The sequence below is a fragment of the Phyllostomus discolor genome, chromosome 11 (assembly GCF_004126475.2).
Source record: "Phyllostomus discolor isolate MPI-MPIP mPhyDis1 chromosome 11, mPhyDis1.pri.v3, whole genome shotgun sequence".
Classification (NCBI taxonomy): Eukaryota; Metazoa; Chordata; class Mammalia; order Chiroptera; family Phyllostomidae; genus Phyllostomus; species Phyllostomus discolor.
Window position 1 is genome coordinate 55,672,869 of NC_040913.2, and position 21,387 is coordinate 55,694,255.

The following is a 21,387-nucleotide window of genomic DNA, read 5'->3' on the forward strand; positions in this document are numbered from 1 at the left end:
AGTAATACCATTTTAGCTTCTGAATTTTGCCAAACCCAAAGTTACATTTAGGCCCTAAACTTTGAGTTAACAGAAAATATTGATGCTAACCTTACCATTCTATTATCTGCAGAACACAAATGGTATGGTTTATAGCCACATGTATAGAAACAGACAAAGGTTTCAAGAAGTAAGAAAATTTGTATTTCCTTAATGCTAATGTAAAATCCTTAATACAATACTTAAAAAAGAAAAATTATAAGAAGTTATGTTCAAATTAAGCATTGTGTCACATGTATGATTAAGTGACCAGTTTTTCCTGCTATAATACTTAATATACATTCCCAAATCAGAACATATTGCACTCAGATTATTTCCAAATAACAAGCAAACAGCTTTTACATAAAAACTATTAAAATATTAATATTCATATTAATGCCAAGAATAATCTGGAAAGATTTCATGTTTTATAATATTTGCTTATTCTCAGACATAAATGATCAGTATCTAATTGTTACATCTAAATATAGGCAAGTTTACAGAAACACTTTAATTGATTACAGCTCAAATTTAGTACTCTGTGTTTTCCCCACTTGTGTTTAAGTCATATTTAAAAGATTTCGTATGTAATTTTGAGTCCTATCCCAAATTCTAATAAAAACAACCTATGCACATCTGTGCAGTTTTGATAAATTAGTATTTCATTAGCTGGAAGAAACAGAGCTTAACACAACCCCTACATTGGTGATTTGATCAGCAATTTTAAAGGATTAACTGTGCATTCCAGGAAAGGCAAAAATCCTTATAATTATGCCTTTTCATTTATTTGGGAAAAAGTATGATTTTTACTCTCCCTTCCCAATATTTTGATTTTGCATTCCTACTGATATGAAATAAAGTAAACCATACTTTCAAAGATATCCTCTGTAGGAACATTTTGTGATTGTTCACAAATTACATTTTCCTAGTCACATTTCTAAGTCTCTCTTAGAGATTACTCAGTTGATTAGAAGTAAAAGATATAGAAATTGTGTGGTTAAGAATATGAGCTATGAAATTAAACTTATTGTGGATGAATTTCTACCATTTGCTACTTATGTGGTCTTGGGCAAGTTATTAAATCTCTTGAGACTGCAGTTTCAATGTACCCTAACTTACAGACTTATGAGAAACAAATGAACATTACTCTCAGCACAGTGACTGGAACATAGCAAATACAAAATAAATACCAGCCAAAATTATCCTGGTATATCAAAACCATAGCATTTTAAAAAGACTTTATTAATTCCCATAGGATAATACTACCCTGTTTTCATCCCAGCCTAGCCACACTTGCCTTTGTGTTATTCCTTGAACAAGTCAAGCATAATTGAACCTCAGGACAGGTGCTATGTGGTTCTCTCTATATGGAATGCTTCTTCCCATAGCCTCTCAAGGCTGGTTTCTTCTTTCTTTCAGACTTTGCTCAAATGTCACCTTTTCAGAGATAGCTTCCATGACAACTTATTTAAAATAACAGTCTATCTCAAAACTGCTATCATTCTTATCTGCTTGTTTCTTTTTTACACCATTTCTTTTTTTTTAATTTTATTTTAATCATTCATATCCTACTTTTTTGTGTACTTGTTTATGAACTGTCTGTCCCCTAAAATTTAAGCTTACTGAGATTAGGAACTTCACTGCCTTGTTTAGCTTTCTACCTTCAGTATCTGGAACAGTTTCTGGCATGCACTAGATGCTCAGTTAATATCATTTAAATAAATTACTTAATAATATCAATAATTAGTCTCAGAGATAACTGACATTTTAAAGAGAGCCATTTTGTATAAAATTGTTAGCTTCATTTAAATATGAAAAATATGAAACATATTAAGGGAAGATTTGCTATCAACATAATGAAGAAAGGTCTACTAAAATGAGAAGTATGAGGACCAACAAGGCAGATAAAAGTGGACCCCTAAGGAGCCAATCTCTTCAGTTCAATGAGTTCTTCATATGTGAATTGGCAAAAATCCTTTGACACCTAAGCTTCTTAAGAGATTTATTTTTTAGCCACAAAATAACTGAGATAGTTTTTAATTATTTCATTAGAAAAATGTACCCATGCCATATATAGATAAAAATGAAAATCACTCAACTATTAATATAAACTAATATGAATTATAATCCAGAATTACAGATACAAGTAAAATTGCAAATTTCACTGATTGCATATTACATGATGAAACGTGTATCTACATAAAATTATTAGAATCATGAATACAAATTCTACATATTTCATGAAAACAGACTAATAGAAAAACACTAGAGATAATGACTATTAATAATTTGTAATAATTTGGTTTGTTTATTTCTAGTCATTTTTAGATGTTATTTAATTTCATATTGGTTTGAATTTAAATAAAATAATTATTTCTTAAAATTATTGTAAATTCATCAAGATTATTAATGTTATGGTCAAATGTGCATATGATTTAGTAAGCTAGTCCACAAATGCTTACTATTTAAACAGTCCCCATTTTTTCTCTCATAAAGAATTCCAATTTTGATCTATTTCTAACTTTTCACTAAAAATTATCTGTGAGAAACTATAAGAATTTTTAAATCCTGAATATATTTTATTCTACATCCTTATTGAAATAGGCATCAATATTTTTAAAATTTGGCTGATTTGATAACTGTATATTAGACCATCTGGTAGTTTTGACTATCATTTTCTACAATAGTTCTCTTATGTAGGCACTAAATGTTCATGTTGATTTTGTGAATCTAGAGAGCAATGCCCAAGAGCCTATAATACCTGAACGTTTGGGAAGCACATTTTGTATCATTTTATTTTGTTTATTTATTTTAAACCTTACCTGAAGATATATTTATTGACTTTTAGAGAGAGAGGAGCAGGAGAAAGAGAGAGAAAAGAGAAGCATTGATGTAAGATAGAAATATCCATCGGTCACCTCTCATAAGTACCCCAACTGGGGACTGAACCCGCAACCTAGGTATTTGCCCTAACTGGGAATTGAATTTGAAACTTTTGGTGTATGGAACAACATTTCAACCAACTGAGACACTGGACAAAGCTATATCGAGAGTTTTAAAATGTGTCTATTTCTTGCCCCAGCCATCTCACTTAAGATAATAAAGCCCAAGGATACGACCCAACAAAGGTCAAGGGATTTATGTCCAAAGATATTGACAGTACTAAAAACTTGAACCATGATATTTCTCTATGATTTCAATATCCTTGGCTGTGATTACTAGAAGCTCAGCCTTTTTTTGTCGGAGGGTATTTGTTTTTCATTTTTGTGAATGATATTTTTATGTCATTTTCCCAGATATCGAGTTTCAGGTTGTGATATAGCATCCTGAAAATGGCAGCTTAGGTACTACCAATAAATAAAACCAATGAAGTTGTATGCATTTTCTCTCTTCTGAGGAGTTGTAATCTTATTTAAGATTTCCCTGTTACTTTGTTCTCAATTTTTTAAATATATATTAAGAAAATAAGCCCTGGCTGGCATAGCTCAGCGGATTGAGCGTGGGCTGGGAACCAAAGTGTCCCAGGTTCGATTCCCAACCAGGGTACATTCCTGGGTTGCAGGCCAGAAGCCCCAGCAACCACACACTGATGTTTCTCTCTCTCTCTCTCTCTCCCTCCCCCTCCCTTCCATCTCTAAAAATAAATAAAATCTTAAAAAAAAAATTAGTTTTCTCATAGGAACTTGAGAAAATAAAAAAAAAGAAAATAATGTACATTATGATATTTACTTGATAAATTACATAAATGACCATTTTTAGTCATAAAAGTGACTATTATGTGAGATTTAAAAAATTAGGACATTACATATCTATATTTTATCATTTTGAACAAGTATTCAGAACAATGAGTATATTGGTATTTTTCAACAATTACAAAAGACATAATTAATGTAATAATTACTTTTGTTTAATGATAATTATATGTATTTTAGGATATCACATTTCAAAAATTAAATATTCAATTATTACAAATAAATAATTAAGGGTATTATTATTTAATCATTATACAGAAAATATAGACATTTATAAATACTAAAGTATGACTAATAAAATCTTTTAAGTTAAGTATTATTTCTTATTTTAATCATAAGTCATTGTTGAGCAAACATAGTAGGCTTATTGAGAAGGGAGATCTACACTTGGAATTAAATTATCATTTTTTACTCTTTAAAGTGTGTGAACATCTTACATAGTTTAAAACTTGATATATACATAGGTTTATAATACCAGTGTATATATAAAATATGTATATTTTCACATTGAGCTAACTTATGAACTGTATTTAAAACATCTCAATTCATTACTGTGAATTTTCAGGAGTTTTAATAACAGTGTTACAATTTATAACACACTATTTTAGGCTTTTAAGACATCCTAGACCTATCTTACATTTGTATTTAATAATTATATACAATGGTTATATATAAATATATATAGTTGTTATAATGTGACTAGCATTTTCCCTGGAATTATAACATTCTAAAGACAAATAGACATCATTTATATTACCTGAAAGTATGTGAATTGAGAATGATAAAGATCTGGATATACATGAAGAGTAGTTCCGATCACAAGTAGTAGCTCAAATTTGTGGAGAGATGAGCTAATATATCCAGTAAATCCCAAACACCATATCTTTAAAAGTGCTTCCAAATCAAAAAGTACAGTAAAAGCCACCTAGAAGAACAAAGAGTAGAAATTAAATCTAAAATGATTTTATTTCAAAATGTTTTATATATTTGTCAGTGCAGGAATTTCAGCTACTATCATATAAAATGAAGAGCCCACAAGAATCTAGAATAACATTTTATTAGTTTGAAACACACCAACTACAACACAGCAGACCAAATATATTTTAAGATATCAGAAAACTTGTTAAAATGTTAAAAGTTTGCAAGTGGCATCATGTCTTCCTTATCCAGTATTTGATAATGTGTTGGCCAAAATGTTCATTTGATTCTAGTAGCACTTAGTTTCTTTAACTTCATTCAAAAATAATTGTGTTAAATTGTATTGTGTGTGACAGCTGTCCTATCAGCATGCATTTAAAAAATTCAAAATCAGTGAATTTTTGTGTGGCCTTTTTAATATTGAAGAATAGAGAAAATCAACATTTTTGGCATGTTATACTTTATTATTTCAAGAAAGGTAGAAACCCAACTGAAATGCAAAAAGAAAAAGGATTTGTGTGGTGTATGGAGAAGGTGCTGTGACTGATCTAAAGTGTCAAAAGCAATTTGCAAAATTTCATGCTGTTGATTTCTTGGATGATGCTCCACAGTCAGGTAGACCAGTTGTAGTTGATAATGATCAAATAGATACATAATTGAGAGAAATCAATGTTATACCACCTGGGAGATGTCAATCATACTCAAAATATCCAAATCAATACTGTTATTGGTGAAAATAAATGTGTCTTTTATTTTATGAAAAAGACCACATGGACTTTTTGTCCAACCCATTTAAAAGTCATTGCCATTGATAGAATTATTGTATACAAAGAAAAGGTGCATTTTTGTATAATTTGTTTATTATAAGGATAGTTTCTATAATGCATATGGTATATTATAAAACTTATATATTAGTAAGCATGATTAAACTAAAATATTTAAATATTATTTATGCTTTGGGCCACATACATAAATGAAGATATGTGAATTCTATACTAAGCAATTTATGTGTATATATGCACACATAAGTCAACATAGTAATACATCATAATTATTAATAAAAATTAATGGTTATATTACTATCACTTTAATTCTATGAATTTATTATAAACACAAATATTAAAAAATACACATGTAAATATAACATGTATTATATCTTTACTTGTCCTATAGGTAAGAAACTCATTTTATAAAAGAGTTTGCTGATGGGGGAAAAAGGCAGAAAACTGTGCTTGAACAATTAAAATAAAAATGAAAAAAAGGAAAAAGGCAAAAAAAAAGGTTTGCAATTGGAATTAAAATGTACAATACTAGATTAACTTCTAATTAAAGATTGCAAGATGGAATGTTGGGATTAGTCATAACATGTCCCTCTGAGGAGATGTCAGATGATTTATTGGAAGAAAGGAATAAAGAAAGCTTGCTTTTCTTTTTTAGACTGCAATAGATTATGAGAAGGGGTTTTCTTTCACTCACATTTGAAAAATGTGGAGAAAAAAGGAATTAATAACAATTTTAGGAATAAAACACTAAAATCACTGCAGATGATTAAATTAGGTCAGGGAGAAATTAACATTACTTCTCAATCTGCCACTTCTGTAGACTCAAGCTGCTTCTCAATTTAAATTGGCATGTCCCTTTCAAAAAAGTGAAACAGTAATACATTTTATCTGTGAATAATTCTCAATACAAAGTGTTAACAAAATACCTTGCCCACCCTTATCAGGTGATTGAGGCGAACCATTTTGTGTATTTCCTCCTCAAACCTCTCCTAACTCATCCAAACATATACTGTACAATCACATGAGCTTGCATTTTACATGTCACAATGCAACTTGCCTTTCTCACCCAGTAACAATCCTAGACATTCCCTGGCCCCTGCCCCCAGGATATCAGGTATGGGTCCTAATTATTCTTTTTCTCAGGAGCATAATTTTCCATAGTATTCAGTGTTTACTTAATTCAACATTCTCCCTAATGACTCTTTGAAGAATGGGACCTCCTGAATACAGAATCATCAGCAAAAACAGTTAAGAATTTTGCTGCTTCAAAAACAAGACTACATTAAACAATCTTTATGCAATATCCATACTTATTGGGCTTTCATACCTATAGAGTCTGAAACTTGGCATTGCTGGGGCAAAGGACAGGTTTGTGGAGCTTTAAATTTTGAAAACTATTAATAAAGGACATTCAAAATTTTATAGGAATCATTGTCTTCCAGCAAGGTAAGAAAGTGCTTCTTGTCCTAAATCTGTACATCAGCAGATGTAATCAAACTAAATCAAGCTTTGGCTTATCTGTTCATATGTGTATTGATCCTTGAGATTTTTTTAAAGCAATTTTTCTATTTATAGTGTTCCCAGTTTTCTATGGTGATATTTTGTCTTTAAAAAAACCAAACAAACAATTCTTGGGGTTGTTGATATTAAGAATACTGATCTTTGTTTGCTATATGAACTGCAAATATTATTTTAAAGATTGTATTTATTTATATAGAGAGGGGGAAGGGAGAAAGAGAGAGAGAGAAACATCAATATGTGGTTGCCTCTCATGTGCCCCTAACTGGGAAGATAGCCAGCAACCCAGACATGTGCCCTGATTGGAAATTGAACCTGTGACCCTTTGGTTTGCAAGCCTGCACTCAATCCACTGAGTCACATCAGCCAGGGCCTAGAACTGCAAATATTTTTTCCCTGATCAATAGTTTGGTTTTTAACTTTGGTGGCATTCACTTTATAAGCACTTTAAATCATCTAGTCACAAAATTCTATCTTCATGATTTCTTTTCTTACCTTTTATATACAAAATAGGTCTTTAGAAAGATTAATATCAAGTATTCATATCCAGGATCACACTATGCCTTTGTACTTATTTGGATTATATATTTAAATAAAAATTGTCCCCATAAAGGTGTTATTGTTTCTGTGAAATTTATTTCTATTAATATTCCAGTCAATAATATAAATGCATTTTGCTTTTAGATTTTTTATTTATTCTTACCATGCTACCTAGTTAGTTCCAGTGAAAAGCTATTGATCTATCTATATTGCTTTTCTTAACAACCTCACTAGATTCTTCTATTAAATTCAATATTTTAATAAGGTCTCCTGGCTTTTATTAAAATATATGTATTTCATTTGCAAATGAAGATAAGATTATTTTCAAGACTTATTTTGGAGATAATTGGATTAATCTATGAGTTACCATAATACAACTATATAGTAATATACTAAATAATAAAGTGGAAATAAGAGGAATTCATGCTCCTTATTTTCAATGAAAGTTTTTTTCTGCATTCATATGTAATGGTTGCAGTGAATTTTGATTATTAATTTCTTCTATGTTTAAGGGCTTTGCTCCTCTTCCAATTGTACTTAGAGAATTTTAGCCTTCAATTTGTTGAGGTAGTGAAATATATCACAAGAATCCTTCATGTTGACCATTTGTATATTCCTGGAATAAACCCTGAATGGTAATGGTAAGTTGTTGGATTTTATTGGATAATATTCTCTGAAATTTGTGTAGCTGTCATCTATGAAATTAGTCTATAATTTTACTTACTCTATCATATCAAGTTTTCATTCAACTTATGCTAGGTTTATCATACTTATAGAGTTCTCCATTGTATGATCTGTAATTATTTAAATAAAATGAGAAATATCTCATCTTTGCAAGTAGGTAAAATCCAGCAGGAAAACCAAATGGATCCATTTCCTTTTGTAATGATGGATTCAAGCTTTCCTATGTTTTTCTCATTAGGGTTCAAAACTTATCCATTAACTTGTTAGTTTATACTTTGCCAAGAAATTATTAGTTTCTTCTAGATTTTCAAAACCTGTTTTAGTATACATTTTTCCAGAAGGGACTGGTTCTGTTGGGGTGCATGGTTATCTTACAAATTTGGTAATCCTTTAATCAACTTTGTGGCCTAGGGCTTCTCAAACTCTGAAAGTAATGTGACTTGGACCTCCAATCTCATGTCAGGGCAGAATTGTGCTTACACATTTTCAGTAGAGCTTATTCTTTTCCTATCCATTTGGAGTCCAGATCAAGAGAGACATTTTCCTTATCACTTCCTTCTTTCATCGAAGTACAAACCATTATGCTCCCTAATGTTACTGGAGAGTCTCTGTTCTGACACTTCACTGTACACAGCCTCTTCTTCAGTCCTGAAATTCCAAGTTCTAGGTAACAAGGATATGTGAATGCCCTCAGGGTAGCCACTGGCTTTAGTAACCATTGGGCATTCTACATTCACATCACAATTTTTGGCCTTGAGAAAATTCTTACTTTTTAGCACATTCAAAAGGGTTGCCCTGCAACCCTTTAGTTCATGTCCATGTGTCATAAGTTCTTTAGCTTCTACATTTCCCATACTATTCTTGCTTTCCCCCCTCTATATTCTATCTACCATCTACGCTACTTATTCTCTGTACCTTTTCCCCCTTACTCCTCCTCCCACTCCCCTGTTGATAACCCTTCACGTGATCTCCATTTCTGTGGTTCTGTTCCTGCTCTAGTTGTTTGCTCAGTTTGCTTTAGGTGTGGTTATTAATAATTGTGAGTTTGCTGTCATTTTATTGTACATGTTTTTTATCTTCTTTTTCTTAGATAAGTCCCTTTAACATTTCATATAATGAGGGCTTGGTGATGATAAACTCCTTTAATTTCACCTTATCTAGGAAGTACTTTATCTGCCTTTCCATTCTAAATGAAAGCTTTGCTGGACAGAGTATTCTTGGATGTATGTCCTTGCCTTTCATGACTTGGAATACTTCTTTCCAGCCCCTACTTGCCTGTAAGGTCTCTTTTGGGAAATCAGCTGACAGTCTGATGGGAACTCCTTTTAAGCTAACTGTCTCCTTATCTCTTGCTGCTTCTAGGATTCTCTTCTTTATTTTTACCTTGGCTAATGTAATTATGATGTGCCTTGGTATGTTTCTTCTTGGGTCCAACTTCTTTGGGACTCCCTGAGCTTCCTGGACTTCCTGGAAGTCTATTTCCTTTGCCAGAATGGGGAAGTTCTCCTTTATTATTTGTTCAAATAACTTTTCCACTTGTTGCTCTTCCTATTCTTCTTCTGGTACCCCTATAATTCAGATGTTGGAACATTTCAAGATGTCCTGGAGGTTCCTAAGCAAGAACCTCTCCACATTTTTTTGAATTCTTGTTTCTTCCTTTTCTGGTTGTTTCTTTCTTCCTTCTGGTTCACTCCATTGATTTGAGTCCCAGTTTCCTTCCCATCACTATTGGTTCCCTGTACATTTTCCTTTATTTCACTTAGCATAGCCTTTTTTCATTTTTTCATCTAATTTGTGACCAAATTCAACCAGTTCTGTGAGCATCCTGATAACCAGTGCTTTGAACAGGTTGGCTATCTCTTTGTTGCTTAGTTGTATTTTTTCTGGAGCTTTGATCTGTTTTTTTGTTTGAGCCATTTTTTTTTTGGTATTGATGCACCTGTTACATAGTGAGGGGCAGAGCCTTAGGTGTTTATCTGGGCAGGGCAAGCCAGTTGCTGGGTTGTGATGCTGGATGTGTGGCAGGGGTCCGAGAGGGAACAATGGCTCTTGCTCCGCTCTCTACTGGATTTCAGTCACTTCCACCATTTCCCCCAAGCAAACTTGGCCCTTCTGGTGCTGATTCCTGGGTTGGTGGTATTTGTGTACATTGTAGGACTCTGTTGGTCTATCCAATAAACTCTCCTGCGAGGCTGGGAGTTTTTCCCGGCACTTTAACCCCTACAGGTATTTCCAGTTGGTGTTTTGAGGCTTTATTTCCTTGCACTGGGGCCCTGGGTTGCACAGTCTGACTTGCTTCCCAGTTTTGCTTGATTTATCTGCACACAAATGTGGGACAGCTCAGTTGGCCAGCCACCTTGTACGCCAGCACCCCTCACAATCCACTGCCTCACTGGGTTCACCTGCTGCTGCCCCGCATTCCCCGGAGTCCACCAGCTGCTGCCTTGTGTACTCTGGATCTGCCAACCACAGCTTTTTGTTTTGTTTTGTTTTGTTTTTGCTGTGACCTTTCTCCCCACCACAGCCCAACTCTGCCCCTCCTACCAGTCTGGATGAATGTCTACTTTAACTCCAACTCCTTGGTTGTCATACTTCCATATAGTTTAATTTTCTGTCAGTACTGGTTGTTTTTTTTTGCTTCTAAATTTTTGTTGTCCTTATTTTGGCTGTGTGAGGAGGCACAGTCTGTCTACCTATGCCTCCATCTTGGCCAGAAGTCTCATAAAATCAGATCTTCTCCCATAAGATCACCTGCTGTCCTGCTCCTTATTCCTCATTCTGATTGATGTCAGATTACTTTCATGAAAAACTTCACACTGCAAGTACTTCAATTTCAAATGATCACTTCCTTCCCTTTGTCAAGGGCTGAGCTGAATGTGATAGTATAAGAGGCTACACCACAGAAAGCATGGAGTGAATCATTGTTCCATTGTTTCCTGTGTATAACTTTTAGCCCCCCCCAATTTAAGCTGACCCCCAGTATCCATGGGGAATTGATTCTAAGACCTCCACAAATACCAAAATAGGCAAAGAGTTAAGTCCCTTATATAAAATGACATAGAACAATTCATATAGTTGGCCCTCTATATCTACAGAATCCCAACTACAGATCAAAACAAGTACTGACTAAAAAAATCTGTGTGTGAATGGACCTACACAGTTCAAACCATATTGTTCAAGGCTCAACTATACTAATAAATGCCTGAAATATATCTGAATAGATTGTTCAATTAAAATATAAATACAATTACTTTACTAACTTTATATTTATTACCAAAAAGACATATGGAATGAGTGGTTTAATGATCTTAATTCGTAATAAAATACGCAGCTGGATTCATGTGCATTATTATTTGCTTAGTAGAAAAATTATATACTTTCAAAGACACTGAAAGGCATTAACACTGATTTAGGAAATTATTATGTGATTAATATATAATACCTACATTCCCACTCATTTTCCTTCTAGAGTTTCTTATTCCAATCCTTCTGGGATCAATATCTCATTTTTAACATAATTTGTTAATTGCTACAAGCTAACACTTTAGTTTTCTGAAAAACAGTATTTTTTTCTTTTGAAAAAATTTTTTATAGTTGTTCAAGTACAGTTGTCTCCATTTCCCCACCACCACTTCCCCCTCCCCACCCATCCCCACCTCCCATCCTTGATCCTACCCTCCTTTGGTTTTGTCCATGTGTCCTTTATACATGTTCCTTGATGACCCTTCCCCTTCTTTTCCCTGTTATCCCCCTCACTCCTCCCCTCTGGTTACTGTCAGTTTGCTCTTTATTTCAATGTCTCTGGTTATATGAAAAACAGTATTAATAAAAACCGATCAAATTTTATGAAGAAATACAAGGGTGGGCAAAAGTAGGATTACAATTGTGAGTACACAAAACAGAATTTATTCTTGTATTATTATTTATTAATTATTATGTTATTTAGTTGTGTCACAACTACAAACCTACTTTGTCCACCCCTATATTATACATAAAATATTTCTAACTTACTTTTAGCTATGGGTTATTCTCTTTTAGGCAAAAACTATGTCAGGAATTAATAGAGAGATCTGGGTAAATTAAATTACCTTAAGTGATCATCTGTTTTAGTGTAGATCAGAGGATTTGGCATACCTAGGGTTTCAATTCAGAGACATGTAGAGGTTTGGAAGAATTAGAGTAGAGGCATTCAGGGGATAGTTTTAATAACCCCTTCTCAATAGGCAGCTCCAGCCTGTGTCAGTGAACTCAATGTTGACAGTGAGGAACTTGTCAGGGTTGTGCTGCTGGGCAGATAAATGGGAGAAGGCCATCGGGTTGTTTGTAGAACCTAATACCTCGAAGGATGCTCCGTAAGCATCACCTGACCATGTGTCCAGTCTCAGGGCTTTCTGTCAATCCCAAGCTGTCAGCAATGCAACCTGTGGGAGGGTAGATTCCACCTGTTGCTTTTAGCATGGGAGCATGCCATTGCTTTGTCCTCCTCACTCCGCAGGCCCACACTGGGAGAGCTGCACTTGGGACCTTTCTTCTGTCCTATACCCTTACAATACATTACCTATCTGTGAGTGTTTGCAGTTGTAACTGACCTTTTAAAGAGTGAGGCAAAATTTGTGAGAGCATACTAAACTTTTGTAAATATTTTTGTCACATTACTTGTAAAAACTTGAAAACATACATTCAAAAGCATAACCTTCTTCCCTTTTTCCTAAATCAGTGTTTTTCAACTTTTTTTAATCACTTACCTTCAAGGACTACTTTCAGATACTTTGTTTCTAATGACCACACCATATGGAATTTTAATACCATAGATTTGTGGTATATCTGCTTATGCACTACACATATTTACCCCTGGTTTATATAGAGAAAGAGTAAGATATTTTATGTCTCTTCAAGAACCAATTTCTACCCTCATAGAAGTGTGTTCACCCCCCTGTTGAGAATGCATACTCTACACATATATAAGGTTTGGTGTCACCATAGCAGAATTCAACTAATATTTTCAGGAACACATTCTTGAGTTCTTTAAACATCACATTTTATTATTTCATTTCTAAATTTTCATTTTATAAAAACACAGATGCTATTTAATATATGACTATTAACCCTATTGTCAAGAAAATGATTAATAATGAAATGCAATTTTAAAATTAAAGGTTATTGTTCTAAGAAAAAGTATTATATTTGTTCTCAAAATAGCACATAACTGAAAAATGCAAGATATTAGTTTAAAATGATGGTTTTCTAAAAGAACATGTAATTGTATTTGTGAAGCTAGCAGGTAAAACAACAAGATGATTGCCAAATTTATGAAGCTAAGAAGAAAGATAACAAAATGGAAAATGACATGCTTAGTATAAATGGAACAATGGAAATTGTTCTGCCCTTTTAATTCAATGACTAATGTATGAACATTTACAGGTGTCAATTTATAAATGAGCTGATTGTGCCATGCAGGTCTGAGAAGATAAAATGGTAGATACTGTGCATATGTGGAAAGATATTTGAAATATATTATTCAAGATTTGTGTTGCTGTCTCTCATAATTTCAAATAAACATAATAGATATTCACAAGAAAATGAATGCATATTTATCACAAAAGAAGATTATATGACAAAAACTCATAGGAAACTCAATTCAGGTAACCCTATTCTTTTAAATGAGATCCAGATGAAATAACACCAAAATAAATGATTACCTGCACCATTCTAGAAGTATCTTCAAATCACATAATCTTAGTCTATAGTAGACCTTCAGTATTCTATATAAAGAGCTAACTTTTGAGATGGCTCACTGACTAGTCAAAAAGTCATTATTTTATTGTTTTTCATCTAACAAGATACTGCCCAAATCCTTTAGAAACACACAAAATAGTTATTGTCAGAAGAGAAAACTTATTTAATTAAAGTGCCCCAGAAAATGAGAAATTAAACTTAATGGTAATATGAAAGAATGCTGCAATGACAAGATGAGTTTCTTTCTTAATGTGGTCATTTCTTGTGATTGATGAGCTGAAATATGGGTATCAGATTTTGCTAGAACTAAAATAGATGGCTCTTTCATTTAATATCTTTTTTTTTTTTAAATATCTCAATTGTTTTTTTTTTTTTTAAGGATTTTATTTATTTATTTTTAGAGAGGGAAGGGAGGGAGAGAGAGAGAGAAAGAGAGAGAGAGAGAGAGAGAGAGAGAGAGAAACATCAATGTGTGGTTGCTGGGGGTTATGGCCTGCAACCCAGGAATGTACCCTGGCTGGGAATCGAACCTGGGACACTTTGGTTCCCAGCCCGCGCTCAATCCACTGAGCTACGCCAGCCAGGTCATTTAATATCTTTTTAAGTATTTTTTATTGATTATGCTATTACAGTTTTCCCATTTTTTTCTCCCTTTATCCCAATCCACCCTGCTCCCCCAACTCTCCAGCATGCCCCCCCCCGACGCCTTAGTTCATGTCCATGGGTTGTACATATAAGTTCTTTGAGTCCTGTGTTTCCTATACCATTTTTTATCTCTCCCCATCTATTTTATGCCTACCAATTATGCTTCTTCTTCCCTGTGCCTTTCCCCCCATTCCTCCCTTCCCACTACCCACTGAAATCCCTCCATGTGATATCCATTTCTGTGATTCTATTCCTGTTTTAGTTGTTTGCTAAGTTTTTGTTTTCATTGTTTTTTTTTTTTTTCTTTTAGGTTCATTTGTTGATAGTTGTGAATTTGTTGTCATTTCACTATTCTTATTTTTTATTTTCTTTTTCTTAGATAAGTCCCTTTAACATTTCATATAATAATGGCTTGGTGATGATGAACTCCTTTAACTTGGCCTTATCTGGGAAACACTTCATCTGTCCTTCCATACTAAATGAAAGCTTTGTTGGATAGTATATTCTTGGATGTAGGTCCTTGCTTTTCATGACATCAAATACTTCTTTCCAGCTCCTTCTTGCCTGCAAGATTTCTTCTGAGAAATCAGCTGATAGCCTAATGTGTAGGAGACTGTTCTGCATGGTGTGGGCCCAGCTCCCACTTGGAGATGCACAGGTTCCACACCCATGGATAGGTTCTCCCATGAGGAATCAGGCCTGCATTGTACCTAGGCTGCTTTGAGTCTTGCTCTTGCTAAAAAAAAACTTCCTCACCCTGAATTGAGGACATTTACTGCAAAGTAACTTTCTAAAATCCATGCTAAACCTTCCAAAGATGAGTGTAATGGTTCAACCACCTTTGCCTTTTCATTTGCAAATATCCCTCTTCTGTGATGTGATTGGCAGCATTAGCCCCTTTGTTTTCTGTAAAAGGTAACCACCTAAAGCAAACCTGTGTATAGTAAATGAGGACCATCTCATAAGGTGCCAAGAGATGGAAATGAAGGCCTGTCATGGCAGAGGCCAGGGCTTTTGCTCCCCTTGAGAGAAAAGCCATGCTGTCCCTATTCTTCCACTGGACTTGGTAGTTCTTATGAATGTCTCATTTCATCCATAATGATGTGGACACTGTGGGCTAGTGTCTGCATCAATAATGGGCAGTTCTTTGTAGGTAACTCTCTCCTTTCCTCTCATTTCTTCTAGGATCCTCTCCTTTTACTTTTCTTTTTTTTAATTTTATTTTAATCATTGCTCAAGTACAGTTTTCTCCCACTTACTCCCATTCCAGCCCACCCACCCAGCCGTCCCTTCTTCCCCCCACCATTAACTATAGAAATGATCCCTGAAAGTATAGTCTTGGATCCTCTCCTTATTTTTAATCTTGGGCAACCTAATGATGGTGTGCCTTGGTGTGTTCCTCTTTGGGTCCAACTTCTTTGGGACTCTCTGGGCTTCCTGGACTTCCTGGAAGTATATTTCCTTCACTGGATTAAGGAAGTTTTCCATCAATACTTGTTCAAATAAGTTCTGTATTTCTTGCTGTCGTTCTTCTTTTTTTGGTACCCCTATAATTCAGATATTGGAATGTTTCAGGTTGTCCCAGAAGTTTGTAAGACTTTGTTCACTTTTTTGAATTCTTGTTCCTTTATTCTGTTCTGGTTGGATGTTTATTTTTCCTATTGTTCCAAATCATTGCTTTGAGTCCTGGTTTCCTTCCTGTCACTGTTGGTTCCCTGAATATTTTGCTTTATTTCATTTTGGGTATCTTTCATTTGTTTTTTTTTTTCATTTTTTGACCAAGCTCAATCAGATCTGTGAGCATTTTGATTACCAGGGCTTTAAATTCTCCATCAGATAGGTTGGCTATGTCCTCATCCTTTAGCCCTTTTTCTGAAACTTTGCTCTGGTCTTTCATTTGGGCCATATTTCATTATCTTGACACAGCTGATAAGTTGTGAGAGGGCAGGGCTGTAGGTATTCACCAAGGCAGGGCAAACCTGCTTGCTGCACTGAGGCACTGCCTGGGAGGGATGGGGCCAGAGAGAGAACTGTGCAGCTTGCCAGTGTATCCCTAGAGCACTTTCTTATGGACTCTAGTGTGAGACTGGGAGTTTCTCCCTCCATAGCAACTGCTGTTATCAACTCTGAGTATCAGTTTCTCCTTAAGTCAGCCTTGCCCATGCAGCCCTGCCCCTCACCTTGCTACAGCCTCTCCCGCCCCCAAGGTCTGCCAACTCGCTGTGGGTCCACCACCTTACTGGTCTGGTTGTTCTGACTGATTTTTTCTTTAATTCCTTGGTTATCAGAGTTCCATGCAGTATGATTTTTCTGGTGCTTCTGGTTGTTTATTGATTTTAGATTGGTTGTTATATTTCTCTGGTTGTGTGAGGAAGTGAAGGGTTTCTACCTATGCCTCCATCTTGGCCAGAACTCAGCTCTTTCATTTAATTTCATTTAGAAAATATCATAAATTCAAATGTCTTCAGGGGACTAATAAATGACTTTTCTAGAAAATAAGACTGCCTACAAGATAGCAAAATGAGTCCATACTTTTTGAAAGTTGTTCTGCTCCAAACATGTAGCAATCATAGGAAAACAGGAAACCAAAGAGACATCCTGGAGTCCTAACCTAAGTAAAATACAACTCTCTCTAGACTAGAAATACAGTAGAGACACACACTGTCCAAACTGCTTGCTTCATTGATCTGTCTCTCCCATCGATTTGTGAGTTTCTTAAAAAAGGAATTATGTTAACATTGTTAATCTTCTCTGCATAATATTGTGCTGATAAATTTGTTAAGTGTACAGTCTAGTCTATAAATATACTTGTATATTTTACATAACTTTACAATAGAAAAGTATTGTACAAGTTTTATTAAGAAAATGAGAATATACATTTTAAAATATAAATTGTGTTCCTTATAAAATGTGATTTTCATGTATATTAATAAATAACAGTCTTAAGCTAAAATGAAAACTTTTACAAAAGAAAGTAAATCTTTACCTTTTTTGTTCATATATAGCCTAGAAAACAAAAGAAAGTTTTTCCTGTTTCTTAACTAACTTTAAATTTAGGTTAATTGATCCAAAATAATAAAAGTCTCCAGCTTTACACAGAACCTACACTGAATTTATGCTTCAAGGATATTTTTTAGGCTGCAGGTTAACTCTTAATGAGTTAAATGGCTTGTTTTGGATTTTCAAAATAATTTATTCTAGAATATGTGGAAACTCAAGAAATTATTTCTTTAAAAGCTCATAGTCTTTTGTGATCCATTTTAAAAAATAAACTTTCAAGAATATTACATAACACTATTGCCTTAAGTACTGTATCAATATAGTCTATAAAATTGGTAGCTACTATTGTTATTAGAATTACTATATTTGATTTTTAAAATCTTTACCTGAGGATATATTTATTGATTATAGAGAGAAAGGAAAGGGGGAGAGAGAGAGAGAGAGAGAGTGAAAGAGAAAGACATTGATGTGAGAGAGAAACATTGATGTCTTTTGTATGCGTCCTAACTGGGGACTGAACCCACAATTTAGGTATGTACCCAGACCAGGAATTGAACCTGCAACTTTTTGGTGCACGGGACCATGCTCCAACCAACTGAGCAAGACTGGCCAGGGCCCTGTACTTGTATTTGATTTTAATACATGAGGATATTAGCTGACCTGCTGTGTGTTTCTATAGGTTAAACCAAGATCAAGCTTACTGCTGACTTTTGTAAATAAGGTTTTACTGGGACACAGCCATTCTGAGACCAAACTCACCTTTTGCACAGCAGTGGAAGAGTTGAGTAATTGGGACAGAGAGCATGTTACCTGAAAAACCTAAAATGTGTTACTATCTGGCTTTTCAAGTAAAAGTTTGTTGAGCCCTGGCACAAACTCAAACCACCTCCATAAACTTTTTAAAAAGAAACTATTTTATAAAAAATTAAGTTTGACTAAAATGACTTATCTACACTTATTTGAAACAAATAGTTTTTACTTGAGCACAAGTTTCTGATAAAAAGAGAAGTGATAATGTAATTTGAATAAAGACCAAATATGCTTTGGATAACTCAGATACTCTATATCAAACAGCCAAAGTGGAACAAATTCTGAATGTTTTAGTAGATCAAGAATATAATGATGTCTATACAATTAAGTGAACTAAAATTTTACTACCTACTTTATTAAAATCCAATTCACTTCCAGTGGTTTATGAAGGGAGCAACAATTAATAGACACATCCTATATGGTAGGTTCTGCTATCCAATCTTTAAAAAAATTTTTTAAATCTCTGCTTTTTTTAAATTAGAAAAATTCTAATATGATATATAAGAATGAAAAATAACAAGGATTTACAAACTACCACTGGACTCTATCAATATACTTAAATAGTATCAGTGAACTCTACAATATTAAAATTTTAAAATTTTGGTGGAATTATTTATAGCATCATCACAAATCAGCTAATACACATAAAAAACACATTAGAAAACAGACCAATTTTGTATGTGAAAAATTGGATAAAATTTATTGAAGGATTGTATTTTCAGTGGATGGTGTATTTATTTATTCTACAGGATTCATTTAGTAAGACAGCAACTTACCCTGGGCTGAGTTACAAAAGAAACTGTTAATGTAACCTCTAATATCTAGGACTCCCTCAGGAACAGATATAGATTATTCCTTCTAGAGAGACTGGAATAATCTCAATCATGTGCAGCCATTTTTGTTATTTATTCCCAGGTATTTTTGTCATGAGTGTGGTTTAAATCTCTGATCCTAATATCATCACATAATTCTTCCTCACCTACTTTCCCACCTCATTCTACACAGAACTTTTAATTAACGTTTGAGTGTCTTCTTTCATGTTAACCAATTTCTTTTACTTTCTCAATCTCCACTCACAGAACTTGCTTCCTATGTCCTTGCCTCAACTCATTCTGTCCCTGACCTCTATTACTTTCTGTCACTGGCACGTGCCCCTGTTTATACACTCCTTTCCCTAAGAACTGGCCTCATGCTGAATGACTCCAATATCACTGTGAAGATTCAGCTAACACCTTAGCTTGATAGCTCCTTGCTATTTTTGTCTTGAATCCATTTTGTTTAAGATACTCACAGCCATATAAAACCCTAGATTTTTTATTTCCTAAGAATTATTTTAAAATTCCAAATTCTGGACCCCAATCTCTGCTCAAAATCTTTCTTCTAGCTCTTTAATTCTAGCACTTCAACTAAACCTGTTCTTTGACCATTTAAAGACCCTTTATACTTCATTTTGTTCTTTTATTCTTATCTTATTTTCACTTTTTTCATATCCAACCTGGACCACAGGGTCATCATTTCAACTCCTTCGCCAGCCACCCAAAATCCTGTATCCCTTGTCTATCAGCTCTACCAGCCTGAAAACAACTCTAAAGCTGGATCAATCTAAATATTGCTTTCCTCCCCTTCATGCAAGGCCTAAAAAAAGTCATACACCTGTTTAAATTGGTATTGATACATAGTATCGATATATAGTCTCAAAATTCAGGTGGATCTTCAACATTGCAGTTGATGTATCTTTAATTAGCTTTTTTGCATTCTTCACAGTATCCACTTCCCTTCTCTCCTTTCTCCACAATTGTCTCATCATCAGGCTAGATGCAGATCTTGCCTCCTACTCATAGGACAAATAGAAATTACTTGATGGGGATTTCTTCAACATCCAGTTGCTGTGTTTGAAACTCACCTGTAAATATTACTATTGGTTTATATGTATTTCCCTCTGTTTTAAAAAACAATGCATTCTTTGTGTGCTGGTGTAGTAAAATTATACCAGGTACTGAAATTCCTTTTTAGAAAGACACTGGTTAATAAAGTTACATAGGTTTTAGGTATACAATTCTATAATACATCATCTGTACATTGCATTGTATGTTCACCACCCAAAGACAAGTCCCTTCTATCACCATATATTTGACCCATTTACCCTTTTCTAGTCCCCCAGTCCCAGTCCCATTCCCATTTCTGTCTAGTAACCACAATATTGTTGTCTGTGTATGTGAGTTTTTATTTGTTTTGATTGTTGCTTTCAGTTATATAATCCACATATGAGTGAAATCATGTTTTTTTTTTTTACTTTTTCCATCTGAGTTATTTTGCTTAGTATGATATTCTCAAGATTCATCCATGTTACCACAAATGGGATGATTTCATCTTTTATGGCTGAGTAGTGCTTCATTATATATATATACCACATCTTCTTTATCCAATCATATAATTTCCTTATGAGCCCTCTCACTGGTTCTCCACAGCAGAGAAAATGTATTACTTACTGTCTATATTTCTTGCTAAACTGTGCAATCCATAAACCATGCAGCAACTAGGCAGCATCATATCACAAAGACTCTGCTCCCCTGAAAGTTTGGTACAAAAGATACTTTGTTATAGGAAACAAGCCTCCATGAAGAGGAGAATTCATAAGTGACTTCTGAAAGTTTTCTTGATACCCACATAGATGTTTATATTCAATAGGTGTTAAGTCACAAATTCTTCTTATGAAAAGTTTCTGAGTGGATGGATTGAATTTTTACTAAGCAAATAAATTTTTAAATGCACTGATAGAATTATTGATATCTAAGAGAACTCACCTTAATGGCAAATTGATTTTTTATATGAAAAATAGCTTTTGTAATAAAAATAAATTGTAATTTTTCTGCTTTTTAAGTTTACTTTTTTATATATTGGGTTTAGTATGTATATATTTCCCTTATATGGTGAATGGGTTTCTAAAGATTATATGCCAATCAATTTGTCCACAAATATGTAAT

General features: G+C 33.9%; 1 protein-coding gene and 1 long non-coding RNA gene across 7 annotated transcripts in view; one reads left to right on the plus strand and one right to left on the minus strand.

Moving 5' to 3' along the window:
• NALCN (sodium leak channel, non-selective) overlaps positions 1-21,387 on the minus strand; it is a 367,092-nt gene that overhangs the window by 197,356 nt on the left and 148,349 nt on the right. For all 6 annotated transcript variants that reach the window (XM_036011432.1, XM_028526407.2, XM_036011431.1 and 3 more), the window contains one exon: positions 4,528-4,695. In XM_036011432.1, the coding sequence (XP_035867325.1) occupies positions 4,528-4,695 (168 nt within the window). The remainder of the gene's footprint in view (positions 1-4,527; positions 4,696-21,387) is intronic.
• LOC118497385 lies at positions 1,034-20,548 on the plus strand. The gene is made up of 3 exons (XR_004899909.1): positions 1,034-1,047; positions 8,554-8,559; positions 20,421-20,548. It is a non-coding gene; the product is annotated as an uncharacterized LOC118497385 (long non-coding RNA).